This window comes from Brassica oleracea, chromosome C3 (assembly GCF_000695525.1).
Source record: "Brassica oleracea var. oleracea cultivar TO1000 chromosome C3, BOL, whole genome shotgun sequence".
NCBI lineage: Eukaryota > Viridiplantae > Streptophyta > Magnoliopsida > Brassicales > Brassicaceae > Brassica > Brassica oleracea.
Window position 1 is genome coordinate 56,782,414 of NC_027750.1, and position 22,321 is coordinate 56,804,734.

General features: G+C 33.8%; 1 protein-coding gene and 1 pseudogene across 2 annotated transcripts; both read right to left on the bottom strand.

Moving 5' to 3' along the window:
• Window positions 1–1,982: 1,982 nt before the first annotated feature.
• On the bottom strand, window positions 1,983–3,180 carry LOC106333766 (annotated as a pseudogene).
• A 10,769-nt stretch (window positions 3,181–13,949) lies between these two features.
• Window positions 13,950–15,205, bottom strand: LOC106333681 (fe(2+) transport protein 2-like). 2 transcript variants are annotated; one of them, XM_013772094.1, is made up of 4 exons: window positions 14,744–15,205; window positions 14,603–14,698; window positions 14,341–14,490; window positions 13,950–14,255 (listed from the first exon to the last, which is right to left on the bottom strand). In XM_013772094.1, exons 1-4 carry the CDS (start codon window positions 15,203–15,205, stop codon window positions 13,950–13,952), a joined length of 1,014 nt encoding a protein of 337 aa, XP_013627548.1. The 2 variants fall into 2 exon arrangements, with proteins under 2 accessions (XP_013627548.1, XP_013627547.1); XM_013772093.1 differs by having other exon boundaries at window positions 14,603–15,205.
• Between the last annotated feature and the right edge of the window lie 7,116 nt (window positions 15,206–22,321).

Genomic DNA, 22,321 nt, shown 5'->3' on the forward strand with positions numbered 1-22,321 from the left:
AAACAAGTTCAGGTTCGAGATTTTAAAGAGTTTATGGTTTCTGGTTTTATTTTATTTGCAGAGACATGTTGCTAAATATAGCTACATGGCTGCAGATGGGGGCCGGGGTTTTTAAGGGAACAACTTATGGTTTAGAGGATCAGACTTATTCGAGCTCCGATTTACTCTTTTAGGGTTTGATCTATTTATCCTAAAGCTTTCATCTTAGAGATTAGTTTTAGGGTTTCAATCTTTACAAACAATCCAAATTCAATTCTCATGTTCTTAGAATTAGGGTTACCTTTTGTTTGCAGATTGTAGAACCCGGACCACCAAGAGAACCTCGAACGGACGCGAGATGGGACGATCTGGAACGGTCGCGTGCTGAGGAGAGACGCGTCTGATCGGGATCGGATGGTTTGGCGTCTGGTCGCGGATGTGCGCTGAGGACGTCGGACGCGTCTTCTTCTTGAGTTTGCGAGTGGGTTGATTGAGAACTCAAGCTGGCTGTGATGTGAACTGGAAACTGAGGTCGTCTAGGCTCAGGAACACCTTGGGGCTGGAGCTGATCGGGTGTTTGTAAGCCAGAACACAAGCAAGAACAATTTGGGGTTTTTCCAGAATTAGGGTTCCAAAAGACCAAGATGGCGCCGAGTATTGTTTTTGCGAGTATGGGTGTGTCTGAGATCGGATTGACAAACGGTTTTCGTTGATGGATTCGTCTCGTCAAGAGCTTCAATTTGATATGTGGCGCGTCGTTTGGTTCCTCGGGATTTGAGAGATAGATCGATTTTAAGTTGCGTCTGTTTTAGGGTTTATGTGTGACGGATTTTAGGTTAGGTTTTGTCTCAGGGTTTTGGAGTCTATCGTGCTGATAACGTGTTGTAAATGAAGTGTTGGGGAAATACTTCTGTCATTATTACTGTCGACCAGAAGGTCCATATATATACAAGGTATTAGACCGTCATAAGGTCATGTTTATCCTAACAAGATAAGGATAAGGATAAACACTATGTTACAGATATACATGGAATATATACTAGATAAACACATAGTCTCTGGTTGTCTTTATCATGTCCCGGATTGGGCCTGCAGTACGGGCTGGTCCATGGTCGATCATCATTTCGTTTATAACAAATATCTTATATTCTACATTGTACCAAATTTACAGAGATTCAATATAGGGGAAATATATTCTTTAAGATTTTATTTGATTGTACATAATATATTGTACAGATTGAAAAGTAAATGTAAAATGGCAAATTAAAAAATTGTTTCTCATTTTCGTTTTTGAAATGTATCTATGATCAATCAATGACATGTACCATATATTCTATATTATAAAACTTGAGATTGTACTAACTGGTTTCCAATTCGAATTATAATAAAAATATCAGTGTATAATCTATATATAGATATGGTGTACAATCAGGCTGTGTACAATTGGTTATACTTAGAATATGTATAGGGTTTAGAAGTATATGGAATAGTGTTTAGGTTATAGCGATTGGTTTATATTGAAAAATGCAAAATATCTCTAACGGTTGAGTTATTGTAAATTTGAAAAGTTATAAAATTAATGTGTATGTGTATAATATATACAGTATCTTAGGTAAAGAAATAGTCGGATGGCTCAGGTTTTAAAACACAAACATTTCAAAACGTAAACAAACTTTATGTTCAGCAAAAAAATAAGAATGTTATAAACAATGTACCGATGTACCGGCCTACTTCGAAATATATAGACTAATGTCACTAAGGTTAGCAAAAGGTATTATTTTTTATATGACATGCGAAAACATCAAACGACAAGAACTAAAAAGACTATATGACTGGTGGGACCAATCACAATACATATATGAAATATATAAAAAGAAAAATATGATAGATACTCACGACAATGAAATTCAAACGATACAGAATGGAGAACTGAACCTAAAACGGTTTTTAGTCCGACAATGAAATTCACAGGACTTCAATAGTTCAATTCTTCATTGTTATAGTTAAGCCCATTTGGCGATGACCGACATGCCACCGCACCCTAAAAGAGCCGCAATGAAACATTTGATCTGCATTTTGACGCTACCTTGAAGCTTTCGTCCCATAAATTCAGCCGATAAAAGGTCGACAAGCGCCATGTAGATGAGCAATCCCGCGGAGCATGCATCAAGCAATCCTAGTGATCAATGCGCTGGGGCTGTTGTCTCTGTAAACGGTCGAAAGAGCGATCCCTAACGCTATTCCAAATGGTGTTGTTATCGCAAAAAAGAACGCCATAAGAAACTTTTTCCTGTTCGTATATTCAGCCTGAAAACATCTCAAACATTAAAAAGTTATTATTTCAAATTTTAAAATTTTGGATGTAGATAAAAAATTTCTTATATATAATTTTATATACCTAAAAAATGCAACCACCAAGACCCATGCCTTCAAACATTTGATGAAAGCAAAGAGCAGCAATGAGTCCTTTAATGGTGCAAATGTCACTTGTTGCTCCTAGAGATAGTCCAATGACTACAGAGTGAACTATGATTCGTAGTTCCAATACCTTCATATTCATAACATTCATATTCAGTTATATATCATTTAAAATAGCAACGTCAGTTTCTAATATTTACATGTGTACTAACCATAGCAATGACTCTATATCGCAATAGTTGTGCACTACCAGAATCGCCATCTTTTGCTGGTAACATCATTTCCGGGGCCGTGACCATGGCCATGTGGTACGATCCCAGCTGCGTGCTTGCTAGTGTAAAGGCTTGTAGCCATTGAGTCAATCACTAGAGTGATAAGACCGGACAACATAGCGAGAAACCCGGAGAAAGGAAACTTGTGCCACGGGTTCTCTTCAAGGCATTGTGATGAGAACATCTCGAAAGAATCAGGCAAAACATGCATAAAACCAGTTCCGAGGATAATCCCTGAGGCGAAACACTTGACGATAGTGAAAATGTTCCCGTCTGGCTGGAGAAACGGTACGTTTCGGCTAAAGAGAGGAGCCCCAACACCAATCATGCTTGAGACTAGGATTGCTGCGATTGCTATGACTTTGAGATGCAAGGCTTTGGCCTTGTTGACGCACGGGTTCGCTGACTCGCTTGCGCAGTCTTCTGGCGCCGTTGAAGTTGCTGGAGAGATTGTAAAAGAGACAAAGATGAGTACAAGGAAGATTGTTTTCATGAGAAGTGTTGAAGCCATCTTTGTTTCCTTTTGGAGTTTTGTGTGTTTAGATTGTTTAATATTAGTGTGCTTTGGACTTATTGGATGAGTCGAGTTATATATGAATGTGTGCCCGTTGTTTTCAGGCCAATTATTGTCACTGATGACGCAAATCACTTGATGTGTGGAGTGTGAAAAAAACTAATCAATACACTCCCTCTCCGTTTTACAAAAATAGATTTTTTAGCGTTTTCACACATACTAAGAAAACATATTAAATCACTATAGTAAATATATCATTTTCTTCAATTTTTAATTTTTAATATCTTTTAACCAATATTAATTCAATAAAATCAATTAATTTTCTTAAAATTTACAATTTTTTCATAGAAAACACACAATATCTATCTTTGTGAAACAATTTTTTTTTCTAAAACATCCATCTTTTTGAAACGGAGGGAATACTTACCGTGAACACTAAAAATAGATAATACGATTTAATTTAAATGACCTTTGGGGTATATATATACAGTGGCGGATGCACGTTATGCAGCAAGGGACATCTGCCACCACTAAAATTTTAAAACAAGCTTAATTGCATAAAGGTTATGCAAGATTTTCTAGCTTAATTAGTTAACATCATTATTTTCCCCCACTATGACCAAGGTTCAAACCTCCTTGTATTCTCTTTTCATTTTTATATGTGTTATATAAGGTATTTTTGTCAGATTATCAAGTAAAATTAATTTATGTTCCCACTCAAATTTTTTTCTAGATCTGCCACTGTATATATCATTCGGAGCAGTTATTTATCAATTCAACTATACCATTATTTTATACTAAGATTTATATACACGACTATAGATGTGTTTATTAGCTAACTAATCTTATAAATAACAGAACTATATATATCCCCTATATATTAATCCATGAACATTACAACATGTTTTCGTAGACACGTGTCATTACGAGAATGATTCTAAGAATTGTTAGAAAAATTAGTGGATCCATATAAACATATACTATGTTTTTTTATTAAATTAACTACTCAAATTAATTAATAGTATACACAAGAATATTTTTTTCTTTCCTTAAATAAAAGCTACGGAATTACGAAATATGGTTAACATATAGATGACAATTAATAATTATGAATAATACATATTTGATAAAAAGATTTATAACCTCTCTCTTTTTTGTTTATTTTTATACTATTAAAAGAAATTAAACAATGACATTAAGCATATAATAAAAAATTAAAAGTTTTCTTATATGTTATATTTAAAATTTTTAAAAACGACTATAAATCATTAAAAATGGTAAAAGTCTTACATTGAAAATTTTGTGATCAATGGTGTAACTTTTTTTTTGTTCAAGCAAGAGACAAATGATCATATATCATAGGGGTTGGCGTTCGGATACACGTTTAGGTTTGTATCGCATATTTCAGTATAAAAGTGTAGAACCAGTTATGATATTTGAACACTTCGAGTCGGGTTTGGGTATTTTATGTTCGGATTCAGATATTTTGGGTCGGGTTCGGATATTTAAATTTTGAAGAATAAAATAAATAAATTATTCTTTGTTTAAGTTTTTCGTATTTAAAATATATTTTAACTTAGCTGGTTTTCTAATTTTTAAATTATTAAACTATTAATAGGTTTGGAGATAAAACTTTAAAAATTGAAAGACAATAATTTAGTTGTTGTTTTAAAATTTTAGATGCAACTTTTTTTAATGTAAGAAACAAGAGTTTGGTATATATTTTAAGTGAGTAGCAAATGATTTTGTCCATAATTATATGTATATTATCTAATTTTGAGCGATAAGCATCATTAATATAAATATTTTGAATAAAATGAGAGAAATAAACTAGAAATATAGGGTTAAGTATACTTATGTTTGGTTATCTTTGGATATCCATTCGGGTTCAGATATTACCCGCTCGGATTCGTATATTACCCGAACTAGTGAAATAAGTAATTTGTTTTGTTGTTCTAATTAGATGATTTTTGGACCGAGCTGGTGAATACATACTAGACAGACATTTATATTTCGAATCTCCACTTATATTCTATAACAGCTTGATATATTAGATTTGAACACTAACATGTTAATATAGTTTTCCGGTGATTTTTTTCAAAATTTTGATTCTTAGATATGTATATGGAGTGAAACTAATTTTAATATATGTCCATTTTTAATTGACATTTATGTAATTCACTAAATTCATAAAAGAAGTTTAAAAAAAAAAAAACTTAACTCATATCAATGAAACAAAGACGAGAACGAAAGCACAATTCTATAGAGGTAGAAAATGAAATCACTTATGAAGAGTCAATAATAGTAAACAAATCGAGAGCAGAAAACCTAAAATCTTTCGTCGTTATACAATCGATGTTGCCTATTTGGTTTTGGTGATTTATGTCAGCCGCAAAACTTAATTTCCTTTTGTGCATACAAAGTCTTAAAAATAATTAAAATGAGATGTAATACGTTAACTATTCAACAATGATGATATATTTAAAATACCAACATTTGTATTCGTCATTTTATAATCGATAAAGACTGTAGTGTTGCAAAATGTTAAAATCATTTCATAAACAAACATTATTATAAGAACTCACTCCGCGCATACGCGCTAGTTATCATAACAAACATTATTATAATAACTCACTCCGCGCATACGTACGGGTTATCCTATAGTAAGTATATATAAAGGAATCTCTGACGATTCTGCTTATAAAAATTAAGATGTAATAACATTGTTTTAATTTATATATATGCCTTGCGATTCGTTCTAATTTCATAAAAGCCATGCATTTTCATGAAAATAGTGTATAGCTTTGTAGATACTTTTTTACGTCGCATACCTATTTTCTTAGTCTAACTTATTTTAATCTTGGCCAGAAAAAAAAAGAAGCTTATTTTTAAGCTATTAACATGATTTTTAAGTATAAACTCTATATACACGCGATTTTCCGAAGATCTCTTAAAATAAATAATATTAAACTGTCGGAACTTTGGAGGGATGTTTAGTTAGGGATAAGTTCACGTGCATGGATTTAGTTTTCATTCTAAAAACAAAGAATTTTTGGGTATGCAAATATGCAATAACCAATTGTTCTGCAACTGATATTCTGAACCAAATATTATTAAAAAAAGAGAGATATTCTGAACCAAATACACAATCCAAAACTGAATAAATTTTTTTGGAATTGTGTCAAATGAATCGCATCCATTGACCGAAGACAGGAATCCAAGAACTGCAACTTTCGTGCCATTTTTCGAGCGGTCGAGGTCAACCCCATGCGTCTTTTAGGTAGTTCTGTTACTTCAGTTAGTCAACTCTCAGAAACGTTTAATTTAGTAGTGTATTTAAGTTTAACTGGTTAAACAGATGCGTACTAATTGTGACTCGATTAGGTTTATATTTATACTTTATAGGATTGCGAGAAGCACATGACGAGCTCGTGGTCAGTGCATGCTTGCAATCCAGTCATCCATCCAGACATGAAAATTGATTTCTTTTTCTAGGCCAATATTAATTATTTTTTTTGACTAAATTTAATTCTTCTTGTTATAGCTAGAGTTTTCTAAATAATGTATTTATCGTTATTAACAGGGTGGACAATCGGGTATCCATGCGGGTTTGGAGCGGATATACTCAGATTTTGAATTTTTGGGGTTAAAGATTTCAGTTTCATATTTATCGATTTTGGTTCAGACTCGGTTCGGATCTCTGCGGGTTCGGTCCTGGTTCGCAGAACCCGTTTAAATTATTTTAAAAAATTTGAAATTAATATATACTTCAAAAATTTTCAAAATCTAAAAGTAAAATTATTATATAACATATAAATTTGAATAATGTGTTGCAAAATACCTAAACTTCATGTAAAAACTGGTTTGGCTTGAAAATTTGTATGGAGAATCGGTAGATATTTTAAGTATTTTTAGTATTTTGAGTATTGTATAACAATTGTAGATGTTTACTATTTGAATATTATTATATATTTTAAAATATTTTTGAAAACTTCAAAATATCTATTTTTGGATATTAACTATAAAATAACTAATATATTTAAGAATATAAATCTGATTCGGATATACTCAGATATCCAAAATATTTCAGTTATGATCGAGTTCGGTTCCTGTTCCCTAGATACAAAATTTTTGAATCCATTCGAATATTTAACCAGTCTCGGTTTGAATTCGATACTGGTTTTTTGGACCGGATTCTGTTCGGTTCTTCGGATTTGTTTTTTTTTTTGCCCAACTTATTAATTAAACATATTTGATACCTTTTTATATATGCATTATGAATATCCAAGGTTTAAATTATTCAAAACCATAAAAAAAAATTGAAGAATTATTTGGCAAATTCTTTATAAGTAAACAATTGTTTGTCTAATAAATGAAATTTAAACAGTTGATTAATCATATGTATGGAATAATGTTGTCAATGATAATAGATTTTTTTTGGATTTTGATTAAATAAAGTTTAAATATTAAAATCATACACTTGTGGGCTAAATGAGAGAATTATAAATTTACCTAAAATTTGATACTATTTTTAAATAATAATTATTTTCATAAGTGTATTATGAAAAAGATAAAATTAACACTCCTAGATCGTTTATAAATGTTTGATAAATATTTATAAAAATTTATAAATCTAACCCCACCCCTAAATATTAAAGTATAAGCAATAATCAATAAACCTTAAACCCAAATGAATATCACGAATCAAAGCCCTAAAATTTCTCTCTCAGACACGCACCCCGAGGTGAGCCGTTCCGGATGAATCTCTTCAACCCCAGCTCCATTGTTCCTCCACCCTCCTCTTGAAGCAGCTCTCCTCTCCCATGGCTATGGTGGTAATTGGGTCTCTTCCATCGTCACTTCATCCGCCACCTCTTCCATTGCGATTCCGTCCCCCTCCAGATCCGCCGCCGTGTCTGCCTTGTCTGATGTCGTTCGAAGCCCTCTCTCCGCCGCTGTGTTTGTCTTTTCTAGGACCGTCTGAAGCTCTCTCTCCACTGGAACCACCAGATCCGCCGCCGTGTTTACCTTTTCCGGTGCCGTTCAAAGCTCTCTCCCCGCTCGAACCACCAAATCCTCCTGATCCTTCATGCCGTTTCTTTGTTCATCTGCACGTTGACACACCATTCACCCTCTCTCAAGCGTTCTCTAAAATTCGGAATCTGGAAACTCCATTTCCAAATCTGACCAATGGTGGTGTTGTTTCTTTTGTGTTCTTTGGTGCCACAAGAATTGGTTCTAAATGCTTATATCCTGCAGTATGTAATGTCTTGTTGGCCGACGTGTTGTTTGGGTGTGTCGACTGGTCTTCTCCCATTCATACCATCTCTTCAAGCCCTTATCCATATCTCAACTCTGAAGCCTCCATCCAGGATGGCGACAAAGAATGTTGGTGGTGGTGGTCTCCTGGCCTACGGGCTTCATTCTTTTGTGGTATACAGGTCTCCATTTGGTTGTGTCGATGACACTTCCTTCGCCTACGGGCTCCATTCTCCTGTGATATACATGTCTCTATTTGGGTGTGTCGACTGGTCTTCAATAAGTTCTTGTTTCGACCTCCCTACCACTCCTCATTGTAAGGTCATTCATGCTCATCTTAGCTATGTATTTTCCACATATTCTACTACTGTAGAATGGTTTAGACAACTATTTGTATGGTTAATGTTGGAATTGAGGTTCATGATTTTAGCTGGTGATAGACCAATGGGCTTAGTCTCATTCGGTTCTACCTTTGCGACCTCTAGTAGCATTTATATCGCCTTGGCGCGATCGTCTGCAGTATGCAGTTCTCTTACGGGTTCTATTTCGGATGTTGGTGTTGTGTTCGTGTATCTCTGTTCTTGGTGGCAGGTAGAAGAGAAACCCATAGTTACCTTTATCCCAATGAATATGGCGGTGGAGGGTTATTCCCCGCTTGTCCCTCGTTTGAGCCAGTCTTATTTCCTAATATTTCCTCTTCTATGGAGTGAATTGGATGAACAAGCTTCGTTGGTATTGCAAGGATCTTCCTCCCTTCGAATGCTCTTCTCTGCGTATGGTGCAGTGTGTGTGGTCCTACGGGTTACTCTAGATTCGGTCTTTGAAGAAGCTTATGATGTTGTTGTGATACGATTTCATTTGTTTTTTTTTTGGGATTTGTATCGCCTTTCTATCCTTTATCTTGTTGTGGTTGTTTGTTTGGCTGTCAATAGCCTCTTTGTATCCTCCTTTGTTGGAGTGTAAACATATTTAAGATTAATGCAAGTTTGGTTTGATCAAAAAAAAAAACCTTAAACCGAAATTTATAGTATTTTTGACTAAGTGTATTTTTGGAAAATTGTATCCAAACATTTGTATGAATAAATTATTTCAAACAATTTTTTAAAAATTATTTATAATTTTGAAAACGTTAAATATTTGTGTGAAAAATTTATCTTACTTTTTCTGATTAACATGAGGGTACCTCAGACCTATAGAAGAGCAAAAACTAATTTACAAAAAGAGATATAGTCGACGGACAGACCCATTCTTCGGGTATGCAATTAGATCAAAAACATGAGTCCATATATGTGTCTAGAAACAATGTGATTTAGTTTTGCACAATATGTGGTTTGAACTTGAAATATGTTCTCGTTCTAACCCCGTCTCTTTACCATCTGACAATACCGTTCCGGACAATTTTTTTACTTTTAAGGTAGGAGTTCATACGATGAAAAAGACGTATAAATCTATATTGTTCTATTCTTATAGTAGTTAGAGATTGTCATGAAAGTAAGCATGAGAGTCGTGGTAAAAGAAAATGTAGTAAAAGAAAATGTAATCATTTGCATTATCATGTATAGTCAATACTGTCCATGCCGAGTATATGCCCAAATATTCATCATGCCATGCGGCCCATGCCTCCTTACAAGTCAATTTCGGTTAGAACATTTTTTTTTGTCTTCCGAACTATAGAAATAAATGAAGACATTCAAAATTGGAAATATTAGCCGACAAAAAAAAAATTGGATATATATAATAATATTGTTTGTTTGTCGCTTTTAATTTCCAGGTTTTCTTGGACGAGCACGAAGGACTACGTGCCAAACGTGACGAAATGCCTCTATATCTCGATTCGGAAAAATCTATAAAAACAATGTTAATATTTTCCACATTGTGCAAGTAAATCACTATTTTCCATCTAGAAAATATAAATATATGTATTTTTATTATATTAGTGTTTGATTTCGCCTTATTTCAAACTTCATTTTTTACTAAATTGCTTAGGAAAATATAACAGCAAACTATTTTTACAAAAAAAAAAAAAAAACAGCAAACTAAGATAAAGGAAAAATTGTAGAAATGTAAGATAACTTATTCAAATGATAAAGTCAACATCTTTTAAGTCTGTCTAAATCCTAATTAAAGGTATAGATGTGTATAACTTCACAAAAGGTAATGCTGAAATGCTGAATTCGCTGTAACACCTTTCGGGAGTATTCAAAATTCATTAATATATATGTCCTTAATATTCAAAAGTTTAGGATATAATTATAGTACTAGAACTTTTATAAGAGTTTTTTTTTGGTTCACAAACCAATTGTATTTTGTTATTTCATTGTTTCATCTATTCTATTAAAATTGAAGTACAAAATAAGATTTGTCTATTTTTAAATGAGTTTTTTCAGATTTTCATTTCCTTTTTGACTAATTCTCAAGTTCATTTATTGTTTTCATTTAAGTGTTTAATTACATTTTTTACTTTTCTTTTTCACTCTTGCAAACTATTTCATTAATTGTATTTACCATAATAATTCGATGTCATTTTTTTTACGTATTAATCACAATGATTTCACGTGTTTAAATGAAATTCTCCATTAGTGACAATAATTTAAACTGGTTAACAAATTTTTTTATTTGTTTACATAATCAGTTAGACATGGGCATTCATGTATACGTTCGGATATAGATCAATTTTACGGGTATTGAATTTTTAGATTTTAAAATTAAACTATGTTCGAGTATTATAAATTTTTGGACATGGTTGAGTTGGATTTTTCCGGATCCGGGTAAGTTTGTAAGAACCTAAAAGAGTATCTAAATAACATATATGTTTAAAAATGTCTCTAACCAATTCATAAAAAATAAAAATTAAATTCACAAGGGTGTGCGTGTCAAGCTCTAGTATCTTTTAAAAAGAAAACAAAATAATAAGAATTTGCCAAGTTATTTTATTTTTTTAAATAAAAGGTAAAAATAAATAAAAATAGTAGTAGTTGCAAAAAAAAAAATATTTTTAACACCGTGAGCAAAAAACTAAACCTTAAACCCTAAATCTTTGGATAAACCCTAAATACTAAACACCTAACCTCTTTGGGTAAACCCTAAACCCTTGGGTAAATTCTAAACACAAAAGTTTACAACGGTTTAGGGTTTATGATTTAGGGTTTAAGATTTATCTAAGGGTTTAGGGTTTACCTAATGATTTAGAGTTTACGGTTACCCAAGAGTTTAGGGTTTAGTATTTAGGGTTTAGGGATTAGAGTTTTGCTGACGGCATTAAAAATATTTTTTTTTTAAAAAGTTTTTTTTGCAACTACTACTATATTTTTTTATTTTTTATTTATTTTTAAAACATAATATAACTTAACAAATTTTTTATTATTTTGTTTTTTCTAAAAATATTGAATATGAAATAACGAAATATTATTGGTCGGTGAACCTACGTGTTTAAGGTACGAGGTGAACTAAAAAACACTCTTTTTAAAATAATCCAAGGTAAATCAAAACAATTCTTAATTAGGACGTTGATGATACCTATTACCTACGAATAGTCTACCCGCGGTTTTCTTAAATGGGGTCTGAGATATGACTTCACGTCGTTTAACCAATCCTGCAGTCGTGTTACCCAAAGAATTCTTAGAAAAAGTGTATTTTGATTTTTTAAATATTTTTTTTTTCAGATTAAAAAAAAAATATATATCAACCAATCGTAGATCGCCACATATCGTAGGGATCCGCAAATAATGCAAAAATTCACTAAGAAAAAATTCTTATTTAGGAATTTTAAAGATTAAATCCTTAGCTTTTGGTGAATCTACTGATTATTTAATTATTTTTTTCCTAATAAATCCTACTTAAAGACTCCCATCGCAGATGCTCTAAGCTTCGTTGAAAGTTCTCTTACCACTTACCATTTCTTGGTTGTAGTATTAGAATTTATGAAATGGAATGAAATACAAACATGTAATTTGATTAGTTTCATATTGTAATTTAACCAACTCAGTGATCGGTTTCTATTGGTGGATTATCACAAATATTTTCCTAAACACAGTATATCGGATTCTATCCAATCAGACAATATGGCTAGAATTCGTTTTAAGCAATTCTGAACGTACAATTTTATGAGCTATAATTTATTATTAACGAATCCTGTCCTACAGTATGTTGTAGTTTTGTCAAAAATATTGTATAGTTTAATTTTAAGAGTGTAAGTTTAAAACGAGTATATTATTAATCCGTGAAGTTTTCATATCCGCGGCACTGTAGTTTCCATATCTAATTTCTCCCTTTTATAACTATTACTGACAATAGACAAAACCCCATAATTTCCAAATAAGAAACAAAAATATCACATTCGAAAACTTATTTTTCAATGTCAAAAATAAAATTATTTCAAATTCTTGCAATGCCATTTTGCCATGTAAATATCTCAATATTAAAAGAAAATTAAAATTGCAAGAATCAAATGAAAAACCCTCAAATGTACAAAAACAAATCAATTAAAAAAGTCGGCCGAGTACAGAGGCTGGTGAAGCAATTTTCTTTAGCCCCCAAAATCTCAGAATGGACCCTATTAGAGCATCATTAACGGGAGTTCTTAGAACGAGGCTTTTAGCGGAATATAAGAACCCCGTCCTAAGAACCCTGCGTTAATGATGGTCTTAATCAAGAAGAATATTTAGATTCATCCCTATGGTGAAAACTCTTCATAACCAACCAAAATGTCACGTAGGAATAGTTTAAAAAGACAATAAAAATAAAAAAAATTAAATAGTTGGAAAAAGAACAACACCGACATTAATTAGCGCCATCTGCAAAATTTTAAATTTTAAAAACCTAAACTCTAAAACCATAAACCCTAAATCCAAAACACTAAACCATAAACCCCAATCCTAAAATCTAAACCCTAAAGCCCAAACCCAAAACTCTAAACCCTAAACTCTAAATCCAAAAATCTAAATCCTAAACCCAAAACTTTAAATCTTAAACCCAAACCCTAAATCATAAACCCTAAATCCTAAACCCTAAACCCAAAACTTTAAATTTTAAACTCAAACCCTAAATCATAAACCCTAAACCCAAACCTCTAAACAGTAAACCTTAATCTTATTAACTAGCAGATGAGTTTACGGTTTAGAGGTTTGGGTTTAGGTTTATGATTTAAAGTTTAGGGTTTAGGATTTGAAGTTTTGGGTTTAGAGTTTAGGATTTAGGATTTAGGATTTAGGGTTTAGATTTTAGGGTTTATGGTTTAGAGTTTTGGGTTTAGGGTTTAGATTTTAGGATTGAGATTTATGGTTTAGTGTTTCGGATTTAGGATTTATGGTTTTAAAGTTTAGGTTCTTAGACGGCGTTAATTAATGTCGGTGTTGTTTTTTTTCAGCTATTTCTTCTATTTTTATTGTCTTTTTTAACTATTCATACATGTCACTTTAATTGATTATGAAGAGTGTGGTGAATTTAACTATTCACCACGGGGGTGAATCAAATAATTTGTTAATTATATTGATAAGAGTTTTTAACTTTTAAGCCCACTTGGCGACCACCGACATTATGGCGCAGCTGAGCAAAGCCGCCGCAAAGCACTTGATCTGAAATTTGATGCTACCTTGGAGCATTGATCCCATGAACTCGGTAGCCAGAAGGTCGACAAGTGCCATGTAGATGAGCATTCCGGCCGAGCAAGCATTTAACAGTCCTGTCGTAATCAACGCCGTTGGGCTATTATCTCTATAGATGCTCGACAATGCGATTCCAAGAAAGATACCGCAAGGTGTTGTTCCAGCGAAAAAGAATGCCATCAAGAACTTCTTCACGTTTTTAAAATCTGCCTGTTTCACAGCATTATATACACATGAACATAAATCTCTAATTGATAATTTGATATAAGAAACATGCATCTTAATCTATATATACCTGGAGGATGCAGCCACCGAGACCAATACCTTCGAACAAGTGATGGAAGCAGAGAGCTATGATGAGTCCTTTAATTGTGCATGCATCATTAGTTGCTCCGAGAGATAGTCCATTGACAACAGAATGAAATAAAATCCCAAGCTCCAATACCTATTCAGTAAATTCCAATAGTTTATAGTGTTGCATGCATGCATCAATGTATTTAATTAAAATGCTACGTCAAAATTTGACCGCCTCAGTTAATTTTCATATATGCACTAACCATGGCAATGATACGGTACCGTAGAAGTTGTGTATTATCTTTTGTAGTTTCTGGCACAACACCATGACTGTGATTGTGACCTACAGTGTGAATCGCCTTCTCCTGATCGTAGCCATACACGTCAAGAACAGGTTCATCTACGTTTTTGACGGTATACAAGCTGGTGGTAATGGAGTCAATGGCTAGAGTAGCTAGACCGGACAACATAGCGACAAATCCCGCAAAAGGAAACTTATGCCAGGGATCATCATTAAGACATTCAGATGATAGCATCTCAAAAGAGTCAGGCAACACGTGCACGAAACCGGTTCCGAGGATGATTCCGGAAGCAAAACACTTTACAATCATGAAACCGTGGCCATCAGGACGGAGACACGCAATGTGACGGCTGAAAAGAGGAGCCATTACACCTATCAAGCTTGTCGTAAGGATGGCAACAATGGCGACGATTTTGAGTGGTAAAGCCTTAGCTTTGTCGATGCATGGATTCTCTGCGCCGCTGTCGCAACCCTCTGGGGCCGTTGAGATCGCAGGAGATATGGTAAAGGTGAATAGGGTGAGGAGGATGTAGACGAGTTTCATAACTAATTTGGTAGTAGCCATTAGTATATATTAGTTTATAGTGTATGGTGTTTGATGAAATTAGTGTTATGTCTTTTGGTTGGTTTATATAGGACCATCTGCCGGCTTGTTCTCGTATTGATGTGGAAAGTCAATTAATAAATTAATGGACTGAATCAATAGAAAAAGGTTACAATGGAGAATCAGAATCCTGATTGTATTAATTGTATATGTACAATTGTCTTGTAAGATAGATTTTTTTTTTTAAATTGTATTATTGTATATTCTCCTATTTTGTTTAATCGGGTGGAAGGCGTGACGCATGCATTGTTTAATCGGGTGGAAGGCGTGACGCATGCCAGACAACACATCTACTCTATTAAAAGTGAAGTATAAATTAAAATTAACTTTTGCAATGGATTGTTCTCAATTGGTGAAGATGGTTTCGGAATCAGAAGAGTAACCAGCTTTTGCAAGTTATTTAAAAGATATCAAGAGTCTGCAAGAGAGATTCACACGATCAGAGATTATACATGTACCAAGAACGCAAAATATAAAGGCGGATAACCTAGCATGCAGTGTCAGGAAACAAATGTCTTTCGTCGTTCACATGGATCAATATCTCCCGGTGTGGTTTACATAGTCAATATGAGTCTGTAATGTTGTCGACAAAAAAAAAAATTAGAATTAACTTTTATTTTATTTTAAATATTACAAGACTATGCCTTATTTTCTTTTAACAACATTGAATAACTAGCCTAAATCAATTGAATTTTTGAAACAAAAATCTAGAGTCTCTTTAACTAACCATATCTCGATTATATCTCCTACTGCCGATAGAAACTCCCATCTATCAATTATTCTTTTTCTTGGCAGCTATCAATTATTCAGATTACATCTATAATAATAATAATAATCCAATTTTGAAAAACCGAGAAGATAAAAGTGACGTAAATTATCCATGTTAGAAAGTTAAGACTTAAGAGCATCACTAAATATTGTTTTCATGTCTAACCGTAAATCAAACCGAAACCATGGAATATGTGTTTAAATTTAGTACATCCAATTGTGAACGTGCGTTTCCGATTTAGTGTATAGTATTTCTAAAGCAAACTGCACCCAATCCCATGGTTTGTTATACTGAACATATATTTTCGAAGCACACACTAAATTAGCTCCACAAAATAATATTAAAATCATTGTCATTACATAACAGCTTCTATTTTTTAAGTTATCACATTGACCAAAACGATATTTATTTTTTAAACACAATCTGTATTTAAAATAAACATGAAATATTCATTTCCTATATATTAACACATAATTTGGAAATATGTCAATTATTTTTCATTAATTTACATTACCTTCTATTCCACATGCCAATTTATACGGAACTAATCAATTACATAATTCTAACTATAAAAAGAAAGTCCAAAAAATAAACCACATAATATTATTATTCCATTTTATTGGTATCAATTTATATCGCTAATCTTACAAACTAATTATGATAAACTATTAAAATAAAAAGGAACAGCTTTTAATTACTTGAAGATTCTTATATTCCTTTTCAAAACGTGTAAAAGTCTGACTGGTGTAAACGAAGTAGTTGTGGTTACTGTTGCAGGAGTTTGTGGAAGTGGATAGTTGTGGTTTTAAGTGTTCTTAAACGCTTTGTACGATTAGTACATCGATTAGAAATTGGAGAGGTTGCTGATAATTATATATGAATGGTTGACAGTCAAATAAAACATCAATTTAATAATAAATGAACAATTTTAGTAACTTTATATAATTATATAAATATCAAAAATCATATTATTATCACTAATATAAAAATTATAGTATTAAGTTTTATAAATAACTTTTGAGTTTAAATATATGTGTGCGTATATATATATATATTAATGTCTAAAAAATTATAGCATATATTTTTGTTTTAAAGATTTATAATATAAAAAATATAATATAAATACTTTAATACTATAATTTTATATTATCTCTATTTAAATTTAAATTAAATATTATATATATATATATACCATTAACAAAAGGAATATTTTTATTGTCTTTCCAGTAATCGCCTACAACCGCAAACCATTGTTAAAACAAGCTTTTGATTTTAAGAAATTTGGAGCGATGCAAAGCGATTTATAGTGTTTTCTATGATTGTTGTAAAACGCCAAAAACCACTAATAACTACAAACACATCATTTGAGGGTGGTAGCGACAATATATTTTGTTAATTTCTTCTTAACCTAATAGACACTAAGACCAAGAATATATATATATTTCTTATAGCTTCAAAGCATATTAGATTTACTGAACAACCTAAATATGTCTATGAAAACAACTATTACTCTTCTTAAAATGTTAAACTCTTTAAAACTGGATGACAAATTTAAGTAAAAATACTTCATTCGTGGAAATTGTTACTCTATCGTTTCAATGTTAAACCAACAAGATAAATTTATATATATATATAAATCACTAAAACAATTAATATTCTTGAAACAATTAATAAAATGCTGCATATAACTATAAACTATAAAATCATATTAAACATCAAAAAATATTGGTAAGAGTAGAAAAATATATACCAAAATTATGTATGAATTTTTTTGAACAATACAAATTTTAAAGGAAACACCCGTGCAGACGCACAGGTCAATATCTAGTCTATATTATTAAAACTAGAGTATCTTTTGAGACTGTTTGGAAGCATGCATGAATAACATGAAAAAGAAAAATTGTTTGGAAACATAGATAACAAATTAAATTAAGTACTTCTTTTTTTGTATTTCTTTTTATTTACAGATTCTACCACTGCGTTAAAAATCAATTTAAATTAATTAATTACAATGGTTGTTGTTTCTTTGTGGTGAAAATAAAAACACAAACTGAAATATACAATACCCTCTCCGTTTCAGATTTCTTGTCGTTGTAGAGTAAAGTTTTGTTTCAAAATAAGTGTCGTTTTATAATTTCAATGCAAAATTTATTGATTTTATATTTTAATCTATTTTTAATTGGTTGAAATGTGGTTAGGTGTATTGGTAATTTTTTTCTAGTAAATATACAAAATTAAATATTTTTTTAATCTGTGTGCCGAAATCTAAAATGACAAGTAATCTGAAACGAAGGGAGTATATATTACATAAAAAAAAATTTAAATATAGTATTATCCTATTTGGTTTAGTCAAATATAAAAATTTCGAAAGTTCAATTTTTAAGAAAAAATTATTACAACATTAATAATAATTCACTGAAAACTAATGCAAAAAATTAAAAAAAATTAGTATGTTGTTTCTTTTAAAGGAAACTTTTTTTTTGTTTGGACATCCAACATTTAGTAGCCCATCTGTTGATACTAGACCACATTGCTTTGTTGAATAAGCCCATATGTTGTATAGTCTCTGGGTCGATCCTTAATATATAACTGTACTTGCGAACTAATCTAACAATACACATACCCTGATTTGGTTAGTCACTTGTAGTTCTTGACTTGACAAAGCACATCATTTAGATTAACACATTGGTTACCATAAACGCATCATAACTCCTCTTAATATCTCTATAAGTTTCATAAATCAGTCTATCACTAATCACAGCTGGTTATTTTTGAATATCCCGATAAGCCCTGCCAACATCCCATATTCGTATGTGAAAACCTTTCTTGCGTCTCTTTACACATGGCCAAATCAGATTGGCACAGACCCAAAAATGGTTCAAATTTGTTTATTGGATATCTTTCTGGTTATCATCGATCTTGGACCACAAATCCGACATAAAATGCGGAGAGCTCTTGCTTATATGCTCTGCATCAGTAAAAGTAAAGCTTATAGTATGATGCAAGTAATCAAACAAAGCTCCCTGCCTGATTCCTAGTTCTCTTCTCTAGACTAGAATATGCCTAATGTTTTTGAATTCAGGTGAAAATATCAGTAAAGCCCCTTAGCTTTTGTAATTTACTAGAAGCGACCGTAAGGTGTTAGAGATATTATTATGATTCGTATATATCGCAATCCCGTTGATTTTGGAAGTAGAGTTATTACTCAGACCTACAGTCTCTATGTATATAAACTCGAGTCTTGTATACAGAACATATATGAAAAATATATTTCCTAATATGGTATCAAGAGCACATCGATTACCCTAATTTTTTTCTTGGCCGCCACCTCTTCACATCTTCTTCTCCTCCATTGTTTTCTTCCTCATCACATCAAAAATAGCTGCCAACACTGAACTAATTGACACAACCCTGAAGCTGCTTAACGTGAACATGGTTAACGTAACGAAGCTCACCTCAACCAATTTCATGACATGGAGTCTCCAAATCCATGCTTTTCTCGACGGATACGACCTCGCTGGCTACATAGACGGATCCACACCCGCTCCAGAACAGACGCTGACTGTTAACAACATCAGCCAATTCCGAGTACACTAAGTGGCGCCGTCAGGATCGCTTGATATATAGTGGCCGCATTGGTACACTCTCTCCATCGATTCATACTTTGTTAACTAACACCAAAACCTCTCAAGAAGTTTGGAAGTCTCTCAATACGTATGCTATAGAATGTGGAACTTGATCCTTATTAGAAATCACAGAGTACAATATATAGCTAGTACATCACGTAGAGCTAGGTTAATAATATTTACATATGAACCCTTTCCATATCTACATCTGAACCCTTTCCATATCCTCAATACATCCCCTCAAGATGGAGGTACTTGTGTGACTCCAATCTTGGATGTAGCAAGAGTAAACTGCTGGCGACTTAGAGGCTTCGTGAGTGCGTCGGCAAGCTGATCTTTGGTGGAGATATGAGAGACCCGAATCATGCCAAGCTGGATCATGTTCCTGATGAAGTGATAATCAATGGCAATATGCTTCATCCTTGAATGAAAAACTGGGTTTGCACACAGATATGTGGCACCCACATTATCGCAATATATCACAGGAACCGTCGGTATCTGTATCCCCAACTCCTGTAGTAACGAACATATCCAACGAACCTCCGAAGCTGTATTCGCCACAGCGCGATATTCCGCCTCTGTGGAAGAACGAGAAACTCCATTTTGCTTCTTCGACGACCAAGAAATAGGTGTAGACCCAAGGTAGATCACATATGCATTTGTAGATACATAGTCGTTGGTATCCCCTGCCCAATCCGCGTCCGTAAACGCATGAAGTGTCAGTGGTGAGCCAACGCACATATAACGCACATATGTATCCCATGACTAGTCGTNGCGTCCGTAAACGCATGAAGTGTAAGTGGTGAGCCAACGCACATATGTATACCATGACTAGTCGTACCCGCCAAGTAACGCAATACGCGTTTGACGGCTTGCCAATGAGTCTCCGTCGGTTGATGCATAAACTGAGAAAGATGACTAACCGCGAAGGAGATGTCTGGCCTCGTAAATGCAAGGTATTGCAGGCTCCCTACTACAGAACGATATTGAGAAGGATCTGATAACTTAACCCCATCATTCAACTTCAACTTAGGCGTTGTTGGCATTGGAGTTGACACTGTCTTGGCATCAACCATATTGTTTCTAGTGAGCAAATCGATGATGTATCTTCTTTGCATTAGGTGCAATCCCTTTGCTGACCGGTTCACCTCAATCCCCAAGAAGTAGTGCAAGTCTACTGGATCCTTAATGGAAAACCGAGTGGCCAATGACTGAAGAACAGAGGAGACATGCTGTGAATCGCTACCGGTAACGACAATATCATCAACGTAGACTAGTATAAACGTATGAGAAGACCCAGACTTGTAAGTGAATAATGAGGTATCGGCCAGTGAGGTTTGAAACCCAATATCGAGTAAGTGATTCTTTAGACACATGTACCAGGCTCGGGGAGCCTGTTTGAGACCGTATATAGGTTTCTTCAAGCGACAAACATGGTGTGGTCGATCAGTATCTATGAATCCTGGAGGTTGAGTCATATTGACATCAAGTTGTTTAATTGGCCACCCTCTGTTAACCGTAATATCCAAAACTAGCCTGATCGTTGTTGACTTAATAACTGGACTGAAAGTTTCACCGTAATCTACTCCATACCGTTGTGTGTTTCCTCTCGCCACAAGTCGTGCCTTCGGACGATCAACCTCTCCATTCGCCAAATATTTAGTTGTGTAGATCCAAACACAACCAACCAAGTTCTGTGAGGGGTGTGAAGGTACCAAATCCCACGTGCCGAACTGGATTTGAGCATCATACTCTGTTGACATGGCTTTACGCCATCGCTCGTCTTTCAGAGCTTGAGCAACTGTTCGTGGTTCTGGATTCAAATACCGCTTAGAAGCATTGAAACTGAAGCGGGATGTTGGCTTGACAATCTTGTTCTTAGCCCTGGTTTGAATAGGATGCTGATTCTGTGGTTGTTCCTTGTCGTGTTGTGTAACTGGATTTCGTGGGTTCCAGGTGATTTGATCGTTTAACGGTGGTTGTGTTTGTGGTTCACTGGTTTGCGAGGAATGGGTTTGAAGATTTGGTGTAGGTGAGCTTTGTTGGTGGGCTTCATTTGTTTGGTAGTTGGGCTTGGCCGTGGGTGTCGGCCCATTTTGACTTGGAGCAGTGGGCTCAGAGTTAGAGGGAGAAGAAGAAGGAGAAAGAGACAGAGAAGGCGATACCTGAGCTTGTCAAGGTGAGACCGGAGAAGATGATGCAGGAGGCGGGGGCAGGTGAGAATCCAAGCACGGGGAAGCAGATGTCTCCGGTGGCGAGGCAGTCTGAAGAGGAACTCGAGTGAGCAGAGGCTGACACGTTGATTCCGACACATCATCTCTCGTTTCAGAAGTTTTTGATTTTGTTGTTTCACCAGCCGAGAATGGGAAAACGGATTCTTGAAAGGTCACATGTCGTGAAGTATACATCCTTCCTGTGGGTAAATGAAGACACAAATAGGCACTTTGACTCGTTGAGTAGCCGAGGAAGACGCAAGGTTTCGACCGATCTTCCAGTTTATGCTTCGTATAAGGCCGCAGCCAGGGGAAACATCAACAACCAAATACTTGAAGTCGATTGTAGTTTGGAGCCTTCTGGAATAGTTTCTCATACGGTGATTGATACTCCAGATTTGGTGTTGGGAGCCTGTTAATCAGATAAATGGCTGCAGCAAAAGCGAATGGCCAGTATGTCTTTGGCATA

Bases quoted from the DNA above. Each gene is read 5' to 3' on its own strand.
- LOC106333681 (XM_013772093.1), bottom strand. From the start codon at position 15,205: ATGGCTACTACCAAATTAGTTATGAAACTCGTCTACATCCTCCTCACC. The intron at 14,491-14,602 runs GTTAGTGCATAT...TTTACTGAATAG, and splicing joins GGTACCGTATCATTGCCATG to GTATTGGAGCTTGGGATTTT. The intron at 14,256-14,340 runs GTATATATAGAT...GCTGTGAAACAG, and splicing joins TCGGTGGCTGCATCCTCCAG to GCAGATTTTAAAAACGTGAA.